The sequence below is a fragment of the Phacochoerus africanus genome, chromosome 12 (assembly GCF_016906955.1).
Source record: "Phacochoerus africanus isolate WHEZ1 chromosome 12, ROS_Pafr_v1, whole genome shotgun sequence".
Lineage (NCBI taxonomy): Eukaryota > Metazoa > Chordata > Mammalia > Artiodactyla > Suidae > Phacochoerus > Phacochoerus africanus.
The window spans coordinates 70,313,149-70,337,281 of record NC_062555.1 but is presented as its reverse complement, the minus strand read 5'-3'; the positions used below and the strand labels follow the sequence as shown (position 1 = coordinate 70,337,281).

Here is a 24,133-nt window from a genome sequence, read left to right as displayed (position 1 = left end):
TGTTTGCGGCAGCTGGTGTTGGTCCTGCCAGCACCTTGGCCAACCTGACGTGACCCCGTTCGCAGTTCCTTAGGGGATGGGTCGCCTCCCAGGTGTGGTCCGCGGACCTGTGAACCTGCTGGATGCCCAGGTTGCCACTGAAAAGTGGGGGTGGCTTGGTTCCCTGACTCACCTGTTCGCCTAGTTGGCAAATAATTAGATCTCCAGAGCCTGTGTTACCTGCCAAGCCCTGTAGTTAGTGCTGCCAGGTACAGGTAGCAAAGTCACGTGGTCCAGGACCTCACAGGATCCCGTCTGGGCAGGAAGCCTTTAGCTCTGCTGGCAGGGCCCTGGGGCCACACCACAGGGTTGTTGATTTGTTTCCAAACTCATTGTCTGTGTGAGAAGACTTTCTTTGTCCCCTTAAGTTTGATTTTTTAAAGTTTTGGGGTTTGTTTTAGCTTTTAGAAATTGTGGGAGTTCCCGCTATGGTGCAGCAGCTTAAACATCAGACTTCAGCAGCTTGGGTTGTTGTGAAGGTGTAGGTTCAATCCCTGGGCCTGTCCAGTGGGTTAAAGGACCCAGCGTTGTTGCAACTGCAGCCAGATTCAGTCCCGGGAACTTCCATATGCCGAGGGTACGGCCATAAAATAAAAAACTGAAAAAAAAAACCCTTTTGCCTCATAGCCTTATAATAAATTCCAACCTAATGGTGAGAAACAATTTCAGAGCTATTGAATGATGCCTTAGGATAAGGAAGGTTTTCTTGACATGACATAAAAATAGGAAATCATGAAACAGGTCAGTCCGATGGCACCAAAATATAAAACTTCAGTGTGAAAAAGTCTCAGCTGCATGTAGTCAACTCTGAAAAGACATCCTTTGAGATGAAGTTGTCTCGCCAGTTTTACCAACGGGGCAACTGAGGCACAGAGGTGTTGAGGGACTTGCCCCAGGTTGCACACTGGTGAGCGGAGAGACGGGGCTGTGACCCGAGGTCGTCTGGCCCGGGGCCGCACGGAGGCTGCTCCGCATAAAATCGAGAGAGCAGCCGCAGAGTGGAGGGGCACGTCCCCCCTCTGCCCAGCACATGCTCGCGTGGTGCAGCTGTGTGCCCACTGCGAGCCAGGCTAACCTGTGCCCTCCTGGGGCTTCCGAAATTGCCCAGAACGGGCCGGGCACAGTCACCAGGACTGCACGGTCCTGAGAAACAGACACCCTGGGGGCAAAGGCGTTGAGAGCAGGGAGTTGAAAGCAGAGGAAGCCCCAGGAACCCGGGAGTCGGCTTCAGAGAAAGATACACAGCGGCCCTGGCGGCCAGGGAGAGGCCAGCTGAAACTGTCACGGTGAGAGCGAGGACCTTGGCCCCTCGGGGGATGGCGGGAGGCGTACACCCCGCTGCTCTGGGTTCTCTTCTGGTGGCACCAGTTCTCAAAGTGTGGTCGGGGGAGCCTTCAGGAGCCTTTCATAATACCTGTGCGTGAACTCCGTAAGGCCCTTGGTGCCCTGCCCTTCCCGCAGCGCTCACAAGCAGACGGATGGTGGGGTTTTGATTCCAGCGGCCTCGTGGTGTGACGTCACCGAGGATTGAACCCAGAAACAGAGATGGGAGCCCAGCTGGCTTCTTTTAAGCTGGACACGAAAGATGTAAAGCCGTGTACTCTTCGTACTCTTCTCGTTAGGGTTTTTTTTTGTTTTTTTTTTCCTTGTTTTGTTCTGTGCTTTTAAATACGGTTGTGGGAGTTCCCTTCGTGGCTCAGCGGTTAACGAACCCTGCTAGTATCTTTGAGGACGTGGGTTTGATCCCTTGCCTCGCTCAGTGAGTTAAGAATCCGGCACTGCTGTGAGCTGTGGTGTAGGTCGCAGACGCAGCTCGGATCCCACATTACTGTGGCTGTGGTGCAGGCCGGCAGCTGCAGCTCCAATTCGACCCCTAGCCTGGGACCCTCCATATGCTGCAGGTGCGGCCCTAAAAAGACCGAAAAAATATATAGTTGTTTTCCAGAAAAATGCTCAGGTTAACATACGATAGGCTTATTATTTAGGTTTTAAAGGAGTTAATGAACATTTAAAATGTGTTCCTGTTTCTAACCTGGTCAGCATCAGAGCTCTAACCCGCAGAAGCAGGACTTCAGAGCACTTGACATTTGCTGGTGTCTCGGAGTCCTGAGACCAAAGCGTTTCAGAGCCGCTGCGTTGCAGTGGTGCCTCTCCCAGCGTAGCCTGTGATTCATTAATGGTTTAGGAACCTAGGTAGTGGGTCATGGTGAACTTTAAAAAAAAATCCAAAGGAGGAATCCGTACACGTCACGTGAGGTTACATACTATTTTGCGAGACAGACTTCAGCATTTTATACGCGTGTGCGCGCGTGTGTGTGTGTGTGTAGAACTGTAACATTGGGTGGGCTTCTTGGTGTGGACTGGGGTCAGGAAGGGTGGGAGGCCCTGGAGGACCTCTTGCACGTGTGGGCGGGAAGACCTGTGCCAGGATGGTCGTGGCTGCATCGTTGTCGGAAATGAGTGGGAAACCTCGTGAGTCTGCACATGAAGGAAAGGGCCTAAGGAAACGGGCAGGGCGTTCCTGTCCTGGCTCAGTGGTTGAGGACCCCAACTAGCATCCATGAGGACTCGGGTTCGGTCCCTGGCCTCGCTCAGTGGGTTAAGGATCCAGCATTGCCCTGAGCTGTGGTGTGGGTCGCAGACACAGATCTGGCGTGGCTGTGGCTGTGGTGTAGGCCTGCAGCTGCAGCTCCTATTCCACCCCTAGCCTGGGAACCTCCATATGCCGTGGGTGTGGCCCTAAAAAGCAAAAGACAAACGAACAAAAAAGAGAGTACAAAGGACCAAAAAAAAAAACCCTTGGAGGAGCGAGATGATTGAACCCGATATAGCACCTCAAAGAATGAGCTGGACGAGAAGCAAACTAAAAGTACAATACGTCGGTGAATAAACACTGTAAGACGATGGCTTCTGCCCTTGGAAACACACGTGACTGCGAAGCCAGCTCAGGGTGGATTGCAAAGGGTGCACCCAGGTTCACGGCCCAGCTTTCCCCTGGGAAGAGGAGGGCACGCGGGCCCAGGGCATCCAAGGACATCGGTCATTTTGTGTGAGAAAGGCTTCCCCACGGTTCATCGTCAGGGCACGGCAGCACGAGCATCTGTGTGCTTTCTGTTCTTGCCTGCAGGCGGTAGGCAGGTCCTGAAAGAGAAAAACCACATCAATCAGAATCGTGAACACAGATTTTGCAAAAACTGGAGAAATAGCCAGTTGTAATCCAAAAAACCATGCAGCCATCATGATTTGGTCAGCACATATTGGCAGTCTTGCCGGCCTGCCAGAACCTTCTTCATCTCCTCTGGGGCTGTTTTTGTAGCATTTCTGGTCTGGGAGGTAACTGACACTTGATTTGGGCACCCACAGGGTGCTGGGCCCTGAGCACTTAGCTTGCGTAGCTGTATGTCTTCCTCGCAGCAGCTGGGTGAGGTGGGTGCTGTGTTACATGCATTTCGCACAGGGAGAAACGGAGGCTTAGCCAGCTTCAGTGTTTGCCCACTAGAACGGCCAAAGGCTTGGGAAGAGGAGACAGGCAGGCTGGTGTGGGCAGCAGTTTTGAAGCTCAGCTGGGTTATAGAGAGAATATGCGAATTGGAGTTCCCTGGTGGCTCAGTGGGTTAGGGATCTGGTGGTGTCACTGCAGTGGTTCAGGTTGCTGCTGTGGCTCAGCATCGATCCCTGGCCTGGGACCTTCCGCACCACAGGTGCAGCCAAAAACAAAAAGAGAGGGAGAAAGCATATGGGAATCATAGTGAGTGAATTAGGGATGGGTCAGCCTAAGATAAAATCCCGAAGTAGCCCTGACACATCCTCGTAGCCAGTAGTTTCACATGTTTGTCCGTGAACCCTTACTCTTTAAACGCAACCCTTTTCACAAGAACCCAGCTCTGAGTGCCCTCTTCAAGACTGTTGCAGGTGGGGAGACCCTCGGGCAGCGCTTTCCTCGCTCAGGGACTGTGCTCCCCCGGGGGCTTCCGTGTGCAAGGGCGAGGCAGCACCCTTCCTCTCTTCTCACCCTTCCTTCCCAGGAGTACTTCCTGCAAGCAGAGCTGACGAGCGACGTGCTAAAGACGGGAGTGGTGCGCTGCTGCGTGGGCCAGTGCAGCAATGCCATCCCCGTGGACACCGTGCTTACCATGCGCAAGCTGCCCATCACCTACGTACGTGTCCCCCCGACGCTGCCGCCGCCACCACAGTCGGCACGCTCCCGCTCCAGTTGGGCAGCTGTGTGCTTATCCGGGGGAGGGGGGGGGCGTCGGGGAGGGAGGGAGAGGGGACGCCTGCCCCATCCTCACGGGGGCTCTCCATGAGGGGAGTAAGGCCTGTGAGGGGGTCACGGCCAGGGCGCGTGGCCCAGACTGGGAGTCGGGGTCGTGCCGACACCCAGTGGACCTGGGGGCCCTGTTAGGTTTCTCTTGGCGCTTCACCCCTCACCTTGCTGAGTCCCGGGGCTGTCACACAGCGGAGTGCGCCTGGGGCAGCTGTGCTGGGGGTGGTGTGAGTGCAGAGCCTCTTGAGTGTCAGAGCATCAGAGTTGAGACGCCTGGTCCTTTTCCTCTAGCGGCGCGGAGTTTGGCGGTGGGGTTGCGCTTCCCGGTGGAAAACGCTTGTCCTTTTGCTGTCCCCCTCCCCTCTCTTCTCGTCTGCCCTGCAGAGCAGCAGGAAGGAGAACAAGGGTGGGCACCTGTGCCACTCGTGCGCGGAGCAGCGCATCGGGCCGCTGGCCTTCCTGACCGCCTCCCCCGAGCAGGTGCGCGCCATGGACCGCACAGTGGAGAACATAGTGCTGCCGCGGCACGAGGCCCTGCTCTTCCTCGTCTTCTGAGGCCGCGGGGACACTGGGCGGACGCCTGCCCCTGCAGATGGCATGGGGGTGTCTATTCCGAGTCCAGACTCACTCATGGAGCATTTTCCCAGGAAGAAGAAGCCGACCAGAGCTGGACCTGCTGGGTCTCTGCCCCCGGAGGTGGCCAGACCCACTGCCCCTCCTCCACACATGGCAGGCCGAGGGGTCGGGGGTGTTCTTTTGATAAAAAACATTTTATGTATTTAAACTTTTATTACGAGGTTTCAATTAAACAGGCATTGTAGCACTGGCCTCCACGTGTGGCGCACCTGCCTTTGGCCCCGCTGTCTCTGGACATTCTCCACCCCTCACCCCCCCCCCGCTTCCTCTCTTCCACGGCTCTGTGACTTTCCCGTGGCACACCCACGTGAGCAGGCAGCTTAACATTTGGAGTGATTGATAGCTGATGCATCAAAAGGAGACTCGGAGCTCCCGGCGTGACTCAGCCGTAACGAACCTGACTAGGATCCATGAGGATGCAGGTTCGATCCCTGGCCTCGCTTGGTTCGTAAAGGATCCGGCATTGCCGTGAGCTGTGGTGTAGGTCACAGATGTGGCTCGGATCTGGCATGGCTGTGGCTGTGGTGTAGGCTGGAGGCTGTAGCTCCAATTCGACCCCTCGCCTAGGAACCTCCATATGCCACACCTGTGGCCCTAAAAAGCAAAAAAAAAAAAAAAAAAAACCTCTTGGAGTTCCCCTTGTGGCTCAGTGGGTTAAGAACCCAACAGTATCCATGAGGATGTGGTTTGACCCCTGGTCTTGCTCAGTGAGTTAAGGATCTGGTGTTGCTGTGGTGTAGGTCGCATATGTGGCTCGGATCTGGCATTGCTGTGGATTAGGCTGCTTTGACTGACCCCTAGCCTGGGAACTTGTGTATGCCATGGGTGCAGCCCTAAAAAGAAAAAACTGAGACTTTTCATGCTGGGGAAAGTCACACAGGTATGAGACATAGTGGGTGTTCCATCCTCATGGGCTCTCGGCTTGAACAGGGAAGCAGTGGAACACCTAGGAAACAAGAGCAGAAGGACACTAGCCAGACGTCGCATGTTGCCACCAGTGGATCTGAAGGTCACACCGACCCTGGGGGGTGTGCTATGGGGGGTTGCCGAGTGGACATAGTGCAGTTGTGGTCCTGGAGGCCAGCAGGAGAGACATGTCGCTTGGACGTGCTTGGATCTGGTTTTCATGCTTTGCCGTGCAGCACACAGGGTGCAGATGGCCAGTGGGGGAGCTGGCTCAGCATTGCCGCTCACCGGCTTGAGGGTCTGAGCCCAGCCAACAGAGTGCAGGGCAGCCCCCCACCCTCTCCAGCATCAGCCTCTAGGGGGGCTTAGCGTGCAGGCCCATGAGGAAAGCAAGGGCGTCTTAACGCCTGCATATTGCGGGGGGCGCAGAACGGGGCCGGGGGGGCGGGGGGGGCCATGTCATCCGCCCGTATTCCTGGCCTGGCCTCCTTTGGTGCTTTTGGCTAACGCGGAACAAGACAGCAAGTGAAACGGAATGAGATGGATTTGGATGGGTCAGTGTTGAGTGTCATTCGGAAGAGGAGGGGGGGTGACAGGAGGGGCCCATGACCGTGTTTTCCGGCAATCTGGCTTTACTAACAAGAGGAAGCACCTTACTTCCCTAGGGCAAGTCATGACCCCTGGCCTTGACCGAGCACCTGCCGTGGGGCAGAGCCTGGTCCTGGGCGTCTGGGCTGAAATGTGGTCTGACCAGGGAGACCCCATAAGAACTGTGAGGCAGCGTGGGCTGCTGGGAGTGTGGGGTGAAGGGCGTCTTGGGGGAGCTCTAGGGCTGGAGAGGCGTCTCCATCTGGGGAGAGTGGCCAGAGCTGGAGCTGTGTTTCACCATGGGTGAGTTGTTAGCAAGCTATTAAGGAAGGAGAGAATATTTTAGAAAGAAGGAACAGGAGTTCCCATTGTAGCTCAGTGGGTTAAGAACCCATCTCGAATGCGGGTTCCATCCCTGGTCCCACTCAGTGGGTTAAGGATCCAGCATTGCCATGGGCTGTGGTGTAGCTCACATATGCGGCTCAGATCCTGCGTTGCTGTGGTTGTGGTGTAGGCTGGCAGCTACAGCTCCAGTTTGACCCCTAGCCTGGGACCCTCCATATGCCGCGGGGGCTGCCCTAGAAAGAAAATTTAAAAAGGAAGGAACAACACGAAGAACAAAAGAGGTGTTTGCGGTAAAGGCTCTACCAGAACAAAATGTCAGCACTGGTATTTTGGTATCATTTTAAAAAGTAACAATCTAGGAATTGGTACTTTTATTTTACTTTGTAATTGTGAAGAATTTCTAAAAAAATCAGTAAAACCAAATAGCTGGTGTGTTTCAAATGGGAAAATAATTTTTAAATACGCAGTGAAAATAGAAATGTTATTTATTTTAAAGGGAAATCAGTAATCAGGATATTAACATAGAAATTCCTATATAAAATTTCTGCTTTTGTTAAAGATGCTTATAAGGTTAACTATATTCTATTTATTTTTATTAAAATTTTTATTGAAGTGTGGTTGATTCATACTGACACGTTAGTTTCAGATGTACAGCCTAATGATTTGATATTTTTATAGATTATATTCCATTTAAAGTTATTAAAAAATAATGGTCCTAATTCCCTGCGCTGTACAGTATCTCCTTGTTGCTTATCTATTTCATACGTAGTCGTTTGTGTCTCCTAACCCCCTGCCCCATCCGGAAGTGTTCAGCATCCATTGCCACCTTCAGACAAGTGATGTGATGGCAAGAACGAAAGCGCGCCTCATAAATGCAAACTAATGAAAATGAAAATCTTTTAGATCTTTTATATAAAAAAGGTATAGTCTTTCAAATATGAGGCTTTTACGATTTCACTTAGTTGTGAATGTATTTGTGTGCATGGTTTTCTGGAGGAGTTTGTTTTGTTCTTGTTTTTATACTGCATAAATTGGGAGAAAAATAAGGACAATAATGAGCAGCCAAATCCCGATATTTTTCTTCGGTCCATTAGTTTTTACAGAATCCCGACGTAGAGGAGCTCCTTTTGCCCTTGTTTGCGAATTTGCCGTCTCCTGATAGGACGTTCTGGTTTTTGGTTTCAAAGAAGGGGTTTCTGATGTGTCTCCATCTTCTTTGATTTTATCATGTATCTAAGGTTCTGATGCAGAGTTACCGTATGAAACAAATCCTGTCCTGTCATACCCCGTTTGTTTAGAGGTATTCGAAATAAAAATTACTCTTGGAATAGAAGTGTTAAAATACCATAGCGCCTCGCAGACTGTGCATTAGCTTGTTCTTTCATAGTTATTTTCCAGACATACTGCAGATTTTAGGTTTCTTTTAAAAACTCTAGGTGGTGGTACTCGGCCAACCTGAAATGCTGGCATAGAGATTTTAGAATGTCACAGAGCATCCGCATCTGGAATCGCGGTCCCCTGAGGCATGATGCTCCTGGGGACAGAGGTGTGCGTGCAGCTGGAGTGTGTAACGGGCGGGGGCGCGGGATGGAGGGGCCGGTAACTGCGGAGTTTGGGAAAAATTGTGAGGAATCAATGAAAAATGTTAAGACCTCAGATTTTCCTTTTCGGGAAGATTCCAGTTGTAGGTTGAGAGGTGTTAAGATAAAGTAGGAGGCTCAGAGTTGCGGTCTCAGCCCGAGATGACCGCTGCTGGGCTGGACGAGGCGGTTGAGGCGGGTCGGGCACGGGGGTGGCCGTGGGGACGCAGGTGAGTGGCGTTCAGAGCGGGGGGGCCCCCAGGTTGGCCGTGTCGGCATCGCCACGGAATGTGATGGACATGCATGTTCTTGGGCTTCACCCCATGTCTGCTGGATCGGAAACCGTGAGGTGTTTAACAAGCCCTCCATGCGACACTGAATTTTGAGGACTTCCGCTCTGGGGGTCAGGGGGCCGGGTCAGGAGCACTCAGGGGTCCCCGTGGGGCCTCAGTTTTCCAGCTTTGTTTGCAGGATGCCCAGGGCGCCCTTCGCTGGGACAGAAGACAGGGATGTCGCAGTTGGCGTCCCGTCAGCAGCGGCTTTGGTTTGAGGTTTAGGTGCCGGTGAGCAGCCCCAGCCGGCCTGTCCGGGGGGCTGTGGGGAGGCAGGTGTGAAGGACCACAGACGGGGGACGGGGAGCCGGGGCGGAGGGTGCTCAGCCTTCACTCCCGAGCACAGTGTCAGCAAAGGCAAGAGCCCAAGACCCGGGCTTGGGATGAAGCAGGAAGCGGCCAGCAAGTTCCCGAGGGCAGAGCTGCTGCTGCATTCAGCGAGGAGATGGGCTTCACAGTCTGGGCCCTTGACACTGAGGGAAGTGAGAGGGGAAGGCCAGAGGCCGCAGCGGGCCCCATTCCGTGATCCCCAAGCCGGTCGGCAGGGGCCTGACTGTGTGGCAGGTGGGGAGGGGGCCGGGGGGGCTTCGGGCGATTGGACCAAACCAACGTGTGTGCTTCCCGGACCAGACTCCAGTGACGATGCGAGGATTCTGTGTTTAAGGCATAAACCCAGAAGGATGAAGGCAACAGAGAGGAGGGGACACCTTCAGACACTGGGCTTTGGAAAGAAGACACGGGGGTGATAACTGACAGCTCACCCGAGAAAACGGAACCCCAAGCCCGAGAGCCCTGAAGAGGTGGGACTCGATGGCCTGAGAACCACTGGAGGTCAGGTGTAAAGCCAGAGCCAGAGCAGCAGTAGAGCGTTTGTTTAAAAGCCAGTTAAGGAGTTTCCCGTTGGAGTTAACAGGTTAAGAACCCAACATGCTCTCAGTGTGGATGTGGGTTCAACCCTGGGCCTCGCTCAGTGGGTTAAAGATCCAGTGTTGCCGCAAGCGGCTGCATAAGTCTCCAGTGCAGCTGTGGTGTAGGGCTGCAGCTGCAGCTCGAACTGGACCCCTGGCCCGGGAGTGTCCATGTGCCACAGGTGTGGCTGTAAAAAGGAGAAAAAAAAAAAAAAAAAAAGCCTGTTAAACCCTCATGTCTCTCTCCGTTCTGTGTAACTGGGCAACACCTCATGCTCCGCCCGAGCAGAACCCAGAGGTTTTCCTCTCTGGGGATGATAAACCAGAGGGCCGTCCCTGTGCGAGGCCAGGCGTAGCCGAGGGCCGCGGCCGTGTCTGGGTGAGCCGGGCTGCCGCGATTCCCCTGCAGCGGGGGATGGAGGTGCTGGCAGGTGTGCCTGGTGACGACCTGCTTCCTGGCTCCTAGATGGCACCTTCTCGCCGTGGCCTCTCCTGGAGGAAGGCGGGGCTCTCCGGGGTCTCCCCTGTAAGGACACTGATCCGTCCTGGGGGCTGCACACTCGTGACCTCGTCACCTCCCACAGGCCCCACCTCCTGACACCATCACCTTGGGGGTTAGGAGTCAAGGAACACATTTTATACATATTCTCTGGGTGGGACGTCGACAGCCCCTTCCCTGGGGCTTCCGTAGAAACCTTGACGTGACCTCAGGTTCCTTGGGTGATGGGCCAACCGGAGCTCCCAGGGGACAGGCGCTCAGCCTCGGACCCCACCCTGGCGCCCGGACTCCAGACAGGGTTTCAGCTCTCAGCTTGTCCGTGGGAGCAGCAAGCCAACTGAATGTGCATCACCGGCCACGAAAGGAGCCTCCAAGATGTCGTTTGGATGTTAAACCACAGAGTCAGCTTGGAAGGAATGGTCTGTTCGGAGGAAAGAAAACGTCTCAGTTTGTGACGTGGATTTAGGGAATAAGAAGAGCGTGCATCCGTGAAATAACAGGGTTGATTGTGTGTGTGTGTGTGTGTACAACGTATATGGAGACAAAGTTAAAGGCATAAAAGACTAGGGAGTTCCTGTCATGGCTCAGTGGAAACGCAGGTTTGATCCCTGGCCTCGCTCAGTGGGTTAAGGATCCAGCATTGCTCTGAGCTGTGGCGTAGGTCCCAGATGTGGCTTGGATCCCGCGTGGCTGTGGCTGTGACCTAGGCCAGCAGTTGCAGCTCCAGCTCTGATTCAACCCCTGTCCTGGGAACTTCCAATTAAAAAAAAAAAAAAAATTGTAGCCACCTGCCTGTAGCCTTGAGTTTCTCCGGCTGTGATATTTGAGGCTGGCAGCCGTGTGGTCTCTGGAGCTGGGCCTTCAGCAGGCCTGCCACTCCAGGCCACTTCTGGGGGCCAGTTCACTGCGTGCCGTGGGCTGCGAGGGCTCAGGCGGATGCTAACCTCATATGTGTGGTGCCGAGTATTTAAAATCCTGGGCACGTGGACACACGTCGAATTCCTGATGCCTTCTCAGCGGTGGGAGGTGTCGAGATGCTGTGGTTTGAGTCGGGCTGGTCTTGCCTTCAAGGAGCCCAGGCTCCTTGGAAAACCAACAAGGAAACTCAAGGTTCTCAGCTACGTTCTTGAAATTCTGAGGCCAGAATTGTAGGAGCTGGATTGGGCGCCTGGAAACATGGAGAAAGCCTGCACTTTGCCTTTTTGGTCGGTGGTCTCCCGCTTGCTGATGTGTGCAGGAGGGCCAAAACAGGAAAGTAAGAGGCTCACCTGTCGATCAAGGAAAGTCAAGTCAAGATAAACGGGTGGAGGCCCTTCAGTTTTCTTCGTGACAGATGAGGGCACGCGTGAATCATGCAGATTTGTAGTCAGGGCTGAAGACCTAACCGCGGCCACAAATTCTTTTGAGTCCTAGGTGCTTTTCCCACTTAAAAAAAAAAAAAAAAAATATATATATATATATATATATATATATATGAGTTCCCATCGTGGTGCAGCAGGAATGAATCCAACTAGGAACCACAAGGTTGCAGGTTTGACCCCTGGCCTCGCTCAGTGGGTTAAGGATCCGGCGTTGCCGTGAGCTGTGGTGTAGGTCACAGACGTGGCTCAGATCTGGCGTGGCTGTGGCTGTGGTGTAGGCCGGCAGCTATAACTCCGATTCGGCGCCTAGCCTGGGAACCTTCATAGGCTGCAGGTGTGGCCCTAAGAAAGCAAAATTAATAGAGATGGGCTCTTCGAGCAGAACAGCCTGGCTGAGCCCCGTCGGCCCCAGAGACAGTGGCCAGTGGTCTGGAGCTGCCGTCTGGGGTGGCCTCTTCTGCAGCACAGGTGGCTGGAGGAAGGGGCGTCACGCCTGCTCCGTGTGCAGGACCCTTCCCAGCCTGGCTGAATGGAGGCTTCCTGGTCGGATAGAGGAAGCGTGGTTTGGGGAAACTCCCACAGGCAGCCTATAGGTGGGGGCAGGTGTGTGTGGGGGAGTAGGAAGGGGTCCTGATACAGCAGCAGAGGTGCACCCGAGGCCCCCAGACCGTTCACCCGCCTTCCAGCGAGGGCCTTAGGCCGTCTCGCACACCTCCACGTCCAGGTCACATGGTACCCTCCCCGGCCCAACCCTCTGGGCACTGGGCACTGGGCACTATGTGTGTGTAAAAATGGGGGCAGATGTAGAGATTGAGGCCTCCAACTGTCAGAGGAGGATGGGGAGCTGGTGCCCCCAGACCTCAGCTCCTTTGTAGCTTTGCCTGAGAGCCAGCTGCCCTGTCCCAGGCAATCTTAGCCGACTTTGATTAGGAATCTTTTTTTTTTTTTTTGGTTTTTAGGTCTGCACCCATGGCATATGGAGGTTCCCAGGCTAGGAGGTGAATTGAAGCTGTGGCTGCCAGCCTACACCACAGGCACAGCGACACAGGATCCGAGCCGTGTCTGCGATCTACACCCCAGCTCACAGCAACACCAGATCCTTAATCCACTCAGCGAGGCCAGGGATCGGAGTCCTCATGGATCCGATCAGTTGGATCCATTTCCCCGGCGCCAGGACAGGAACTCCAGGAATCTTTTAATTTATTGATCTGTTAAGAACCCTCAGGGCACCGCATCAGCCTCTGAGAATTCAGAGATGAAAACACAGTTCTTACTTTTCAAGGTGTTTGTCGCTGCCTTATGGATAAATTCTGGGCTGTGATGTGTTTTGTCATCGTAGAGGCTCCTTCACCGTTTCCCTGTGACTGTATCACCTGGTGGGAGGACTCATTTTACCCCTTTTAGAGGCAAAAAAGAAAAAGAAAAATAGGTCCTGGAGTGGCTCCACTGGTTACGAGTCCAACTGGGCTCCAGGAGGTTGTGGGTATTTGGTCTCTGGCCTCGCTCAGTGGGTGAAGGATCCAGCATTGCCGTGAGCTGAGGTGTAGGTCGCAGACACGGCTCGGATCCCGCATTGCTGTGGCTGTGGCGTAGGCCTGCAGCTGTAGCTCTGAATAGACCTACTAGTCTGGGAACTTCCATATGACACAGGTGTGGCCCTAAAAAAAAAAAACAAAACTGGATCCAGTTGACAGTAAACTCTAGAAACTTAGGGGCAAGCAGCTGAAGAGGGAAGCCAAAAGGGTAAGTGATCAGGTGGGCTGAGGGTCATAAGGAATGAAGCCAGCAGTGGGTAAAGCAGCTCAGCTGGGTGTTAGCCATGTGTTTTCCCCACTCGTTGAAGAAGATCCTTGCAGGTGGTGAAAGTGCTGTGGCCCTAAGTCCCCGACACCAGCCATTTAAAAACAGCCCCCTCCTTGCTGAGGCCATTCACACCGACCACAGGAAGCACACCTAAGAAATGGCACCTGGAGAGCTCCCGCCGCCGTGAATTGGTTTCTGAGCCTGCATCCTCCTCTCTCTGGTTGCGGTGCCCGCCGGCCACCCGGCTGAGTGGGGGGGCGGCTGACACCTGCTTTGTACACCTACGCCCGCACCTGCCCCCCTTCCAGTTCTGTTCAGACTTTGGCATCAGTCAAGCCACCTGCCCTTGGGCAAGTCACTTCTCTAGGCCGCAGTCTTCCAACCTGGAAAATGAGATGGGACCAGGCCCATGATTTTATAGACAAATGTTACAAACACCAAAGAACGAAAGAAAAGAACAATGCAGGCAGAGGGACAGTGTGGGCACCCGGCAGCCCGGCCGCAGCCTGCCCCCGGCTGTTTCTGCCGTGGAAAGCCCGAGGGCCGTTCTCTAGAACTGCGGTCTGACCGGCATCAGGCAAGAGGGTGTGTTCTCCTTTCAGAAAGAAGAGCTGAGCACAAAGCTCAACCATTGGGGACTCTGTGTCCCAGTCTCCTTTTTTTCTTTGTGATATATTTCTCTTGGGTGATTTCTTTTTTTTTTTTTTTTTAAATAGGGCTGCATTCGCAGCATGTGGAGGTTCCCAGGCTAGGGGTCAAATCGGAGCTACAGCTGCCGGCCTACACCACAGCCACAGCTAACCCACTGAGCAAGGCCAGGGATCGAACCCTCAACCTCATGGTTCCCATTCGGTTCATTTTCGTTGTGCCGCAACATTTCAGTGATTCTTCTAGTGCGTTATTATTTTTTAATGGCCACACCTGCAACACATGGAAGTTCCCAGGGCTGGGGGTCGAATCGGAGCTGCAGCTGCTGGCCTACACCACAGCCACAGCAACACAGGATCCAAGCCACATCTGAGACCTACACTGCAGCGTTTGGCAATGCCGGATCCTTAACCCACTGATCCAGACCAGGGATCGAACGCACGTCCTCGTGGATACTAGCTGGGTTCTTAACCTGCTGAACCACAACAGGAACTCTGCAAGTTTTTTTTATGTATTGAAAATAGACCTTTTATTTTGTTTATACAAGGCACAATTTCAAAATAGAAATCATAAAATACATAGACGTAAAAGAAGGATATAAATACAGACGCACGTGCAGAGAGAGGGCCCCTGAGTTCTGTCGTCTTCTTTCGGAGTCCTTATGAGGATGCACAGGGCACACCATCCGCCCCCTTTCTGTGCGTGCAGAGCACCCGCTGCAGGGAGAGGCTTTAGGAGCTGGTGCTGGCGTCGCCCTTGTAAACGTCTCCCAAGCAGGGGGAGCCTCGGGATTCCCCAGAGCCTCTCTGTAAACGTAGGTCAGGACAAGGGGTGGCAGGGTGGAGCAGGTGAGCCTCGCAGAATCAGTGCCACGATGAATAGATGCCCCGACAGAAGACCCGAGGCCTCCACTCCCCCCTGCTCCCCACCCCTGGAAGGCGGCCACCCACCGTGGGACTCCGGGCACTGGGCTCTCTGCCCAGGGGTGGGCTGGCAGCGAGCATCCCTCTCAAGCCTGGAGAACCTGCTGGCACGGGTGGTGCCTGGGCTGGTACAGATGGTAAAACGACACCAGGACGTTTTCTCACCCTGGCGGGCGTTTCTCCGGGGCCAGCTCCCCAGGCTTCGAGGTCCTCTTGGGCTGGAGCAGAGCTGGGCCTTCCCTGCGGCCCTTACTGGCCTTGGCGTCCCTGGAGCTTCCTCCAGGGGTGGGGTTAGCTTTCCGTGCCCCCACCGGTGGCGTCGCTGCCCCCGGTCATTGGCACGACTTCCATGCTTTCCATCGCCATACCAGGTGTCTGGGAAGTTGGCCTGTAAAGAGATAATGGGCAGGGTTTGAAAAGAGGAGAGACTGGGTCAGCTGACAGTTCCCTCTGGCCACGCAGATGGAGAACCGAGCGCACACGGCCACCACTCACAGTCAGCGGTTAAATCATATTTTGGAATCGAGTCTCTTCGTCCACCAAGGTTTATGGGCGCTGTTGAGGCCCACCCCCCCGCAAGAGGGCGGGAACTGTGGCTCAAGAGGCAGAAGCCACAGAAGGAGCGAGTTCCCAGGAGCCCAGCTGAGCCAGTCCGGACAGGCTGGATAAAAACAGCATGATGGTTACAAAGGTTCAAAAACAGCTCCTGGCAATTACTTAGCAAGTGTGAACTAAACAAACACATCAGTCCGTTCCTGAGAAGCCAAGCAGAGGGGAGCCAGGGCCTCTGAATTCCACGTCTGTCGCTGGATGTGCGCTGGGCCCTGAGCGTGCGGCCCACGGCCCACGGATTGTACCGTCCACCTTTGAGCACGTCTTCGCGTGCACTGTCTGAGCTCCAGGGAGGAAGGGCTACACTGTAAATCAGGACGCCAGGCCACGTTCTAAGAGCCAATCTGCTGAGTGACAAATGGCCTAATAACTTATTTGCAAATTCTCGGTTCATGGCAAGAATCGGTTCATCAAATGTCCAGCAGTCACATTTATCAGGTCTGCTGATTCCTCTTAAACATGTGTGACTATTTCCATGATACAGTGAGTGTTGACGGCTTCCTCTTATGAGCATGTCTGTTGTACGTACAGATCAAATTTACACATTCTGGGGTTCCTGTTGTGGCTCAGCGGTAACCAACCCAGCTAGTATCCATGGGGACTCAGGTTCCATCCCTGTCCTCACTCAGTGGGTTAATGATCTGGTGTTGCCGTGAGCTGTGCTGTAGACATGGCTTGGATCCCACGTTGCTGTGGCTGTGGTGTAGGCTGGCAGCTGTAGCTCTGATTCGACCCCTAGTCTGGGAACTTCCATATGCTGTGGGTGTGGCCCTAAAAAGACAAAAATAAAAAATAAAAAAATGACAAATTCTTTTTAAGCATATATTTTAATGTATTCTTAAAAAGATTGTATATATTCCTTTTTAAATAGAATCAATGAATATATTCATTATAATCTAAGAATGTAATTCCAAGTACAGCATTTTATGTGGAAATTATTTAGTTGTAGTGATATTTTGAGAATCCTTTTAAAAAATCATTTTCTAGGAGTTCCTGTCACGGTGCAGCGGAAACGAATCCAACTAGGAACCATGAGGTTTCAGGTTCGATCCCTGGCCTTGCTCAGTGGGTCAAGGATCCGGCATTGCCGTGAGCTATGGTGTAGGTGGCAGACTCGGCTTGGATCCTGTGTTGCTGTGGCTCTGGCGTAGGCCGGCAGCTATAGCTCCAGTTGGACCCCTAGCCTGGGAACCTCCATAGGCTTCGGGTGCAGCCCTAAAAAGCAAAAAAAATTTAAAAAATTAAAAAATCATTTTCTAGTTTGCCAACAGTTTAACATTTGGGGTGGGTTGTTTTGACAAACTTTTGAGTAAAACATCAACCTTATTTCGTTGATTTCTAAACTCTGAGGTTGATGGCATTTCTTTCTGGCTGCGAGGGTATTAACAGCTTTTGAATTTTTCAGTGGCTTTTCAGTGGCTTTTTCGTTTTGGCTTCGCAGCAGCATTTCACGGAATGTTCATTTTGTCACAGTTAGGCTTGAAGGATGACATCATCTTTATAATATCTAGAAAAGACTCTCTTATGTCTAGTGACTAAAACTTTAGTTTCATGGTTTAATGCTGAGGAAGGATCTGGAACAACCATTTCACTGCGGAACAGTGGCTACTAACTGGTCAAACTACAAAATCAAGGCTGACATGCCATTTGGGGCTTTTAGGAAGGAGTGGTAAAAATGCCTAAAGATTAGAAAAAGAATAAAAACAAATTTCAGCAAGTGGCAGAGACGACCTTGCCATGAGTGCTGAAATACAGAAGTTCAGGCATTCGAACGTCTACGGCCAACATAAAGGAGTTTATCTGTGGGGAAGTGTGTCTGTATTTGAGGAGTACTTTCGAGAAGAACACAGTCCAGCATATATCATAAGAATTGCAAATCCGTCTAATTGGTTTGGGGGCTTTTTTTTCTTTCCAAAGTGGCTTTTGGTGACTTGGCCCCATGTCCTGTGTTGGGCTCTGGCCGCCCTGCTTCTGACCAAGCCTGCGGGCTGCTTTGGAAAGCAAAGGACACAGGCCTGGCTCAGTGGCCAAGTCCCATGGGGGTTGGGTTGCATCTGCAGCCCGGGAAGGGGGTCTTCCTTTGCGAGGGCGGCTGGGCCACTGGGATGCAGCCCTTTTGGGAGGGGGGGGTGGGGGGGCGAGGAGGAGGAAGGGACATCGTGTCCTGAGCCACTCACCTTGACCTTCTAAAATGTACCACAAGGAGGAGCACACACGCTCCACAGAGAAGCAGGGCGCACGGCGTGGAGACGGCCACTGGAAAGAGAGCAGAACTGAGCTGGCATCGCGCTCGAAGGCCCGGCCTTTCCGAGCCTCTGAAAGCTCTTTACACTTGACCCCCTGCAGAGGGACGCAGATGCCTTCCCACCAGCTCACAGCACCAACAGCCCCCGAGGCCACGCCGCCGAGTCTGTTCCACATCCGGGCAGCAAGCCCACTCCCTTCCCACCCCCGCGGCCAATCCAGGTCCCCGTTCAGGTCCTCCTCCTCCTCGTCCTTCCCGATCCGGTGACACGGGTGATGGGGCAGGGATGGGGTGAGGCAGGAGGATAGCAGCGGATACATCAAAGTCAGGACAACAGACAGGGCCCTCGCCAGGCGCCCCCTTTCCTTCACCTCACATGGTCCTGATTTAGAAACAGCTTGCGGTGCCATTTCAGTCCACTTTCCTCTTTGCGGGTTGTCTGCAACTTTGTGGGTCGCGGGGGGGGGGGGAGCGGAAAGAGCAGATGCTGCAGTGGGGAGAGAGTGTCGTAGTGGCTCAGGCAGACGGGGAACAGGTGTTTTGACTGAGTTGAAAGGACCAGCTTGGGGGTGGGGCCCAGCCACTCGGGCACTGGAGGCTATTAGGAGAGTAGGAGCCTCGTGTGGGCATAAGAAGGCTGAGCCCGAGGCAGGGAGACCTTCTGTCAGTCTTAAGCTCCAGGCAGATTTGGCCAGTTTGCCTTAAATTTAAAAAAATTCTTAGTTTTTATATGTATATATATATTTATTTATTTATTAATCTTTTTAGGTCCACTCCCGCGGCATATGGAGGTTCCCAGGCTAGAGGGCTAATCAGAGCTTTAGCTGCCGGCTTGCACCAGAGCCACAGCAACGCCAGATCCGAGCCGCATCTGTGACCTATACCACAGCTCATGGCAATGCCGGATCCTTAACCCACTGAGCAATGCCAGGGACCGAACCCGAAACCTCATGGTTCCTAGTCGGATTCATTTCCACTGCGCCACGACTGGAACTCCAAACATTCTTAATTTTTAAAGTATAATTGACTTACAGTATTGTATCAATTTCTGCTATACAGCATAGTGACTCAGTCATAACTATATATACATTTTTTTTTTCTCATACTATCTTCCATCATGGTCTATCTCAAGAGACTGGATATAGTTCCCAGTGCTGTGCAGCAGGACCTCATTGCTTCTCCATTCTAAATGTCACAGTTTGCATCTATAACCCCAAACTCTCCGTCCGTCCCACTCCCGCCCCCTCCCCTTTGGCAACCAAAGTCTGATTTTTATCTGTGCGTCTGTTTCTTTTCTGTTGATAGGTTCATCTGTGCTGTATTTTAGAGTCCACATATAAGTGGTATCATATGGTATTTGTCTTTCTCTGCCCTAAATTAAAAAAAAAAACAAATTTAAAAAATTGAAATAAAAATAAAAAATGGAGACACAGTTAAAGGTTAAGGTAAATTAAAAAATCAAAACGTTTTTACGTTTAAAAATTAAAATTTAAGAAATACTGTGAGGTCTCCCTGCAAAAATCACCTACAGGCCATGACCATCTGGGGACCCAGGCGTCTCTCTGTGGACCAGGAGGCACCTCCATCTCCTGGACCGTTAAGCTCTTTGGATCTGCACCTACACGACAGCACGCAGCCCGTGCACAAGGATGCGTCACCCATGGCTCGGCCTTCAGATACTGCTCGACCGGAAATTATAAGGAGGAGAGGAAGCACCTGGATTCCCTGCAGGTGGAGAGGAGACCGTCCAGTTTTGCCTCCAGGGCAGCTGTTAACATGTAACGGAAGCGGTAGAGAAGACACCTCTTTGTCGCTCTGATGCCACTGCTAGAAATGGATTCTAAGGAAATGGGAACTATGTCAACAGGAGTATTCCCTGAACCACTGTTGGAAATAACTTTTCAAATGTTAATCAAAATCTGATCAGTAGAAAATTAGTTGGACAAAATGTGGCACACCCCTACACTGGAATAGTCTCCAGCCTTTTAAAGCTATGAAATCTGGAAACAGTGGAAACAAATCTGACTAGGAACCATGAGGTTGCAGGTTCGATCCCTGGCCTCACTCAGTGGGTTGAGGATCTGGCGTTGCCGTGGCTGCGGTTGGAGCTCTGATTGGACCCCTCGCCTTGGGAACCTCCATATGCTGCGGGTGCAGCCCTAAAAAAGACCAGAAACAAAAGCAAAAAAGAACAACCATGGAATTGGAGTTTGTTAACATAGAAAGATGTCTATAATAGAAGTGGAAAAAGCTGATTGAGAGAAACGAATCAAAAAATAATTTCCCATCATGGCTCAGTGGAAAGGAGCCTGAGGACATGAATATCCCGTTGTGGCTCTGACGGTTAAGAACCCGACCAGTATCCATGAGAACACAGGTTTGACCCTTGGCCTGGCTCAGCGGGGTAAGGACCCAGCGTTGCCGTGAACTGTGGTGTATGTAGGTCGCAGACGCGGCTTGAATCCTGCGTTGCTGTGGCTGTGGTGGAGACCAGCAGCTGTAGCTCCGATTCGCCCCTCCTAGCCTGGGAACTTCCATATGCCATGGCTTCGGCCCTAATAAAAGGCCAAACATACAAAAACAAAGTCTGAGTTTTTCTTCCCCTGCTATCTTCGCAATGATCCTACTCATCAGAAGAGAAACTAAAGTTACGAAAACAAACCACCCACTGAAAATAAGCCTAGAAGAGTCACTCCGAAAGAAACAACAGAAAACAGGGGACTATGAAAGTTCTTTTCCGACTTAGCATTAGCCATCGTTAGGAGCAAGAGACAAGGTTTCAGTGGCGAGGTTGTCCCCTCGTGGTGGACGAACCGCGTGGCCCGCATTTACTGTACACGGAGGGGTTTATTGGAAAAGGCGAGCTGATGTTAACTGCAGTTCCACTTTCACAGTGCGGCTTCCTGTCTCTAATTAATGTGAATAAAAGCGGCAGACGCGAACGCAGTGAGACGGGGGCTCCTGGAGCCAATGTGAGAACAAAGCACTTGGAAGTCAACCTCTCGCAGCCAAACCCCCGACCTGCTCCCCGGTTATATCCTGGCACATTTGGTAAAGCAATTGAAACCAGAATCACCAAGGCCATGGATGAGGAGAGCAACCGCCACACCCCCCAGCCTTTTCTGTTTCCCGAGGGGTCCATGGGTTGGAGAAAAAGGAAAAGGATTTGGTGAAACAGAGAGGAAGTGTGTGGGGGGAGGGGGGGTGGCGGCCCAGGAGAGGGAGGAAGGAGGGTTATTGTGCTCAGGAGGCCACCGTGACTGCAACCTGCAGCCATGTGTCTGCGGTGGAGGGGTGACAAGGTGGCCAGGGGCCGCTGGTCTCTGTGGCTGATGCAGGGTCCTTTGGGACGGCAGGGAGGGGCCTCACGACCTCAGCCCGGCCATCATCACAAAGGCCACAACTAACAAACGCAGGAGAGGGTGTGGAGAAAAGGGAGCCCTCCGACACGGCTGGTAGGAATGGAAATTGGTGCAGCCCCTGGGGCACATACTATGGAGGTTCCTCGGAAAACTCAAAAGAGAGCTACCGTAGGATCCAGCAGTCCCACTCCTGGGCATGTGTTGGGAAAAAAAAAACCAGAAATAACTAATTTGAAAAGATGCACGGCAACGTCCATAGCAGCCCTGTTTACAATCAGCCAGGACAGGGAAGCAGTCCGAGTGTCCACTGAGGGATGAATGAAGGGGTGTGTGTGTGTGTGTGTGTGTGTGTGAGAGAGATATCAGTCATAAAGAATGAAATAATGCCATTTGCAGCAGCAGGGGTGGAGCTCGAGATTATCATACTAGGTGAAGTAAGTCAAACAGAAAGACAGCTATCTTATACCACTTATATGTGGAATCTAAATAAAAAAATCACAAATGAATACATAGGGGGAACAGAAACAAGATCACAGATACAGAAAGCAAACTTGTGTTTACCAAAGGAGAGAGGAAGGGGGATGCATACATTAGGAGCATGGGATTAACAGATACAAAGTACTACATATGAAATAGATAAGCAGCAAGGACCTACTCTTTAGCACCCGGAATTGTAACCACTATCTTGCACTAATGTTCAGGCATATGATCTCCAAAAACACTGCATCACTATGCTGTATACCTGAAATGAACATAACATTGTAAATCAGCTATACTTCAGGTTTTATGTAGTTTTTTTTCGGGCCACACCCTCGGCTTATAGAAGTTCCCAGGCCAGGGGTCGAATTGGAGCTGCAGCTGCCGGCCTACTTCACAGCCACAGCAACGAGGGATCTGAGCCACGTCTGCAACCTACACCACAGCTCACGGCAACGCCGGATCCTCAACCCACTGAGCAAGGCCAGGGACCGAACCCGTGACCTCATGGTTCCTAGTCGGATTCGTTAACCTCTGAGCCATGACAGGAACTCCTGTTTTCATTTTTTTAAAAAAACTATATTTCCATGGTTCTTTGCACAGAAGTGTCTCTTTTGCTCAGTCTCTCCCTTTCCTGTCTTTCTTTCATTCGTATAAACACGCTTCCATTTTCCTCCCTACACTCGATGAAACTTTCTCTTCGCCCTAACGTGTGGGTCTTCTGTGACTTTTACGCTGAGAAACTCGAATTCTCGCTGCTGAGCGAATGGTACAAACTCTTGGTGAAAGATGAACATAGTTTATGGCAGAACCTCATTTAATGACGGCTGCTGCCACTTGTGGTTTTCTCATGGGTCCGGACAACAGTCTCGCCCCGCTTAGCAGAACTGAACAGCCGGACAGGGAGGCCCTTTCTCTAAGGCACCAACTCCGTTTTCCATGCCAGTAGCCTGGCAGTGAGAAGCTATCGACGTTAAGCAGTCAAGCCAGAATTCTGTAAACGGGGGACCGTGTAACTTAATCGTGACGGAGATGGCTTTGAGAGTGACAGAGGAAGATGCTGATGACCATGGGCTGGGACAGCAGGCACAGGCCAGGACTGCCCAGCACCCTGGCACCGGGGATCCCTGAGCGTAAACGCCACCAGGACAAAGGAAGATACTCACCGGCCACCACTGCTCTGGGACTGAGTCGTGCACCTGTAGAGAAGAGAATGCAGCGCAGTGATTGCTGTGGTCCCAGGCGCGCAGTTCTCACTAAGCAGGGGAGATCCTGGGCAATTTTGCTCCCGCCTTAAAGCCTGGAGAGATTCACGCTGGCAAAACCAACCTCGCTTTAGCACAGAATGGGGGGCATTTGTTTAATGCCAGGCCATGCTTCAGAATAGATGCGCCCTTACGGCTGATGCAGCTTGCTCACCCCCCAGCCCCCGCTGGCCCCTGCTCGCCCCCCGCACTTGTGACTCCAGGTTGCAGGAAGCTTTCTCTATATCCTCCTGTATCCGGAGGAGGCAAGCATCACTGGGACTCTCGGCAAAGGCTCTGCCATGCGGGTTAATACATGTGTTGGCAACAGGTTTTCTCTTCCGGCCGAGCCGAGCTGGGTGGAGCACAGACCAGAGACCAGAGTGAGGAGGCTGGGGCTGTGTCGCGTCCTCCTGACTTGGGTGCCATGCCCCGCCCCCGGCTCGCTCCAGACCCGCACCCGTCTCAGAAGCAGCCCCCGGGAGCTGCCCTCGCCACAAGCAGGCAAAGCCAGCACTAACCAGCGTGTTCCGGGGCCATGGCTGTTGTCTGAGACGGGGCTTGGGGGGGCGCGTTACTGACTACGCCTGTGGTTCCTGCGGGAGGAGGTTTTGACGGCATCAGCCTGGAGCCTGGTCCAGGAGTAGACACTGTGGGGTCTGACTTGGAAGTCAAAGCTGGCTCTGCAGGGAAGGGCAAGACACGGTCAAGGAGAATGGTGAGAACAGGGCCTCAGCCTGGGGCGGAGGGCGGCCCTAACTAGCACCTGCTCGGCCCAGCCTGCCCCGCCCCCGCCCCCACGTTGCTCCAGGCTCTTGGGGAAAATCCCTTGCGTGGGTGACATCATCATCCTTCTGGAACACTCGAGGATTTAGGATTCTTCATCACGGGGCACATAACCTAAAGATCCCAAGGGTCTGAGCAGAAGCCGGCACCAGAAGGTACAGACTGAAAAAGGCACGTGGCACACCTGAGAGCCGGCTCTGCTGGACGAGTGGACCCGCGCCTGCCAGAGACCCCCGGGATGCTGGTTTTCGTTCATTTCTCACACGTTTGGGCAAAACGTCTGAAATAAGGGGAACCTGAGATTCGGCCCACCTTACCTTTAGACAGAGACTGGGAGTGGAGGGCGAGTCCTGGCTCGGCCCCCATCTCGGGGAGGGTGGGTGGCCTGCCTTGCATTTTAGGTCTTAGCTTCCCTGTCCCTAACTGGCCGAGAGCCATCCCAAACTGTAAGGTGCGGTGGTGCAACTCTGCTGTCCTCTTTCCTTGCAAAATGGGTGAGCGAGCGTGGCTGTGACCCGCATCCTGGGCTGTCCTGCCACACGTCCCGGGCGCCTCCCCGCGCGCCTCAGTCC

At 52.8% G+C, this 24,133-nt stretch overlaps 2 protein-coding genes across 11 annotated transcripts in view; one reads left to right on the top strand and one right to left on the bottom strand.

Annotated features, from left to right (window-relative positions):
• The window catches only part of FBH1 (F-box DNA helicase 1), a 45,514-nt gene extending 40,380 nt beyond the window's left edge, over window positions 1-5,134 (top strand). For all 5 annotated transcript variants that reach the window (XM_047754559.1, XM_047754555.1, XM_047754558.1 and 2 more), the window contains 2 exons: window positions 4,065-4,196; window positions 4,691-5,134. In XM_047754559.1, the coding sequence (XP_047610515.1) occupies window positions 4,065-4,196; window positions 4,691-4,861 (303 nt within the window). In that variant the 3' untranslated portion in view covers window positions 4,862-5,134. The remainder of the gene's footprint in view (window positions 1-4,064; window positions 4,197-4,690) is intronic.
• Window positions 5,135-14,413: 9,279 nt separating this feature from the next.
• Window positions 14,414-24,133, bottom strand: part of IL15RA (interleukin 15 receptor subunit alpha) — a 32,759-nt gene continuing 23,039 nt past the window's right edge. For 2 of the 6 annotated variants that reach the window (XM_047755005.1, XM_047755004.1), the window contains 4 exons: window positions 23,297-23,458; window positions 22,698-22,730; window positions 17,625-17,703; window positions 14,445-15,223 (listed from right to left, as the gene is read on the bottom strand). In XM_047755005.1, the coding sequence (XP_047610961.1) occupies window positions 15,127-15,223; window positions 17,625-17,703; window positions 22,698-22,730; window positions 23,297-23,458 (371 nt within the window). In that variant the 3' untranslated portion in view covers window positions 14,445-15,126. Of the gene's footprint in view, window positions 15,224-17,624; window positions 17,704-22,697; window positions 22,731-23,296; window positions 23,459-24,133 lie in introns of all 6 variants that reach the window. The other 4 variants (XR_007131208.1, XR_007131209.1, XM_047755006.1 and 1 more) reach the window with 4 other exon arrangements.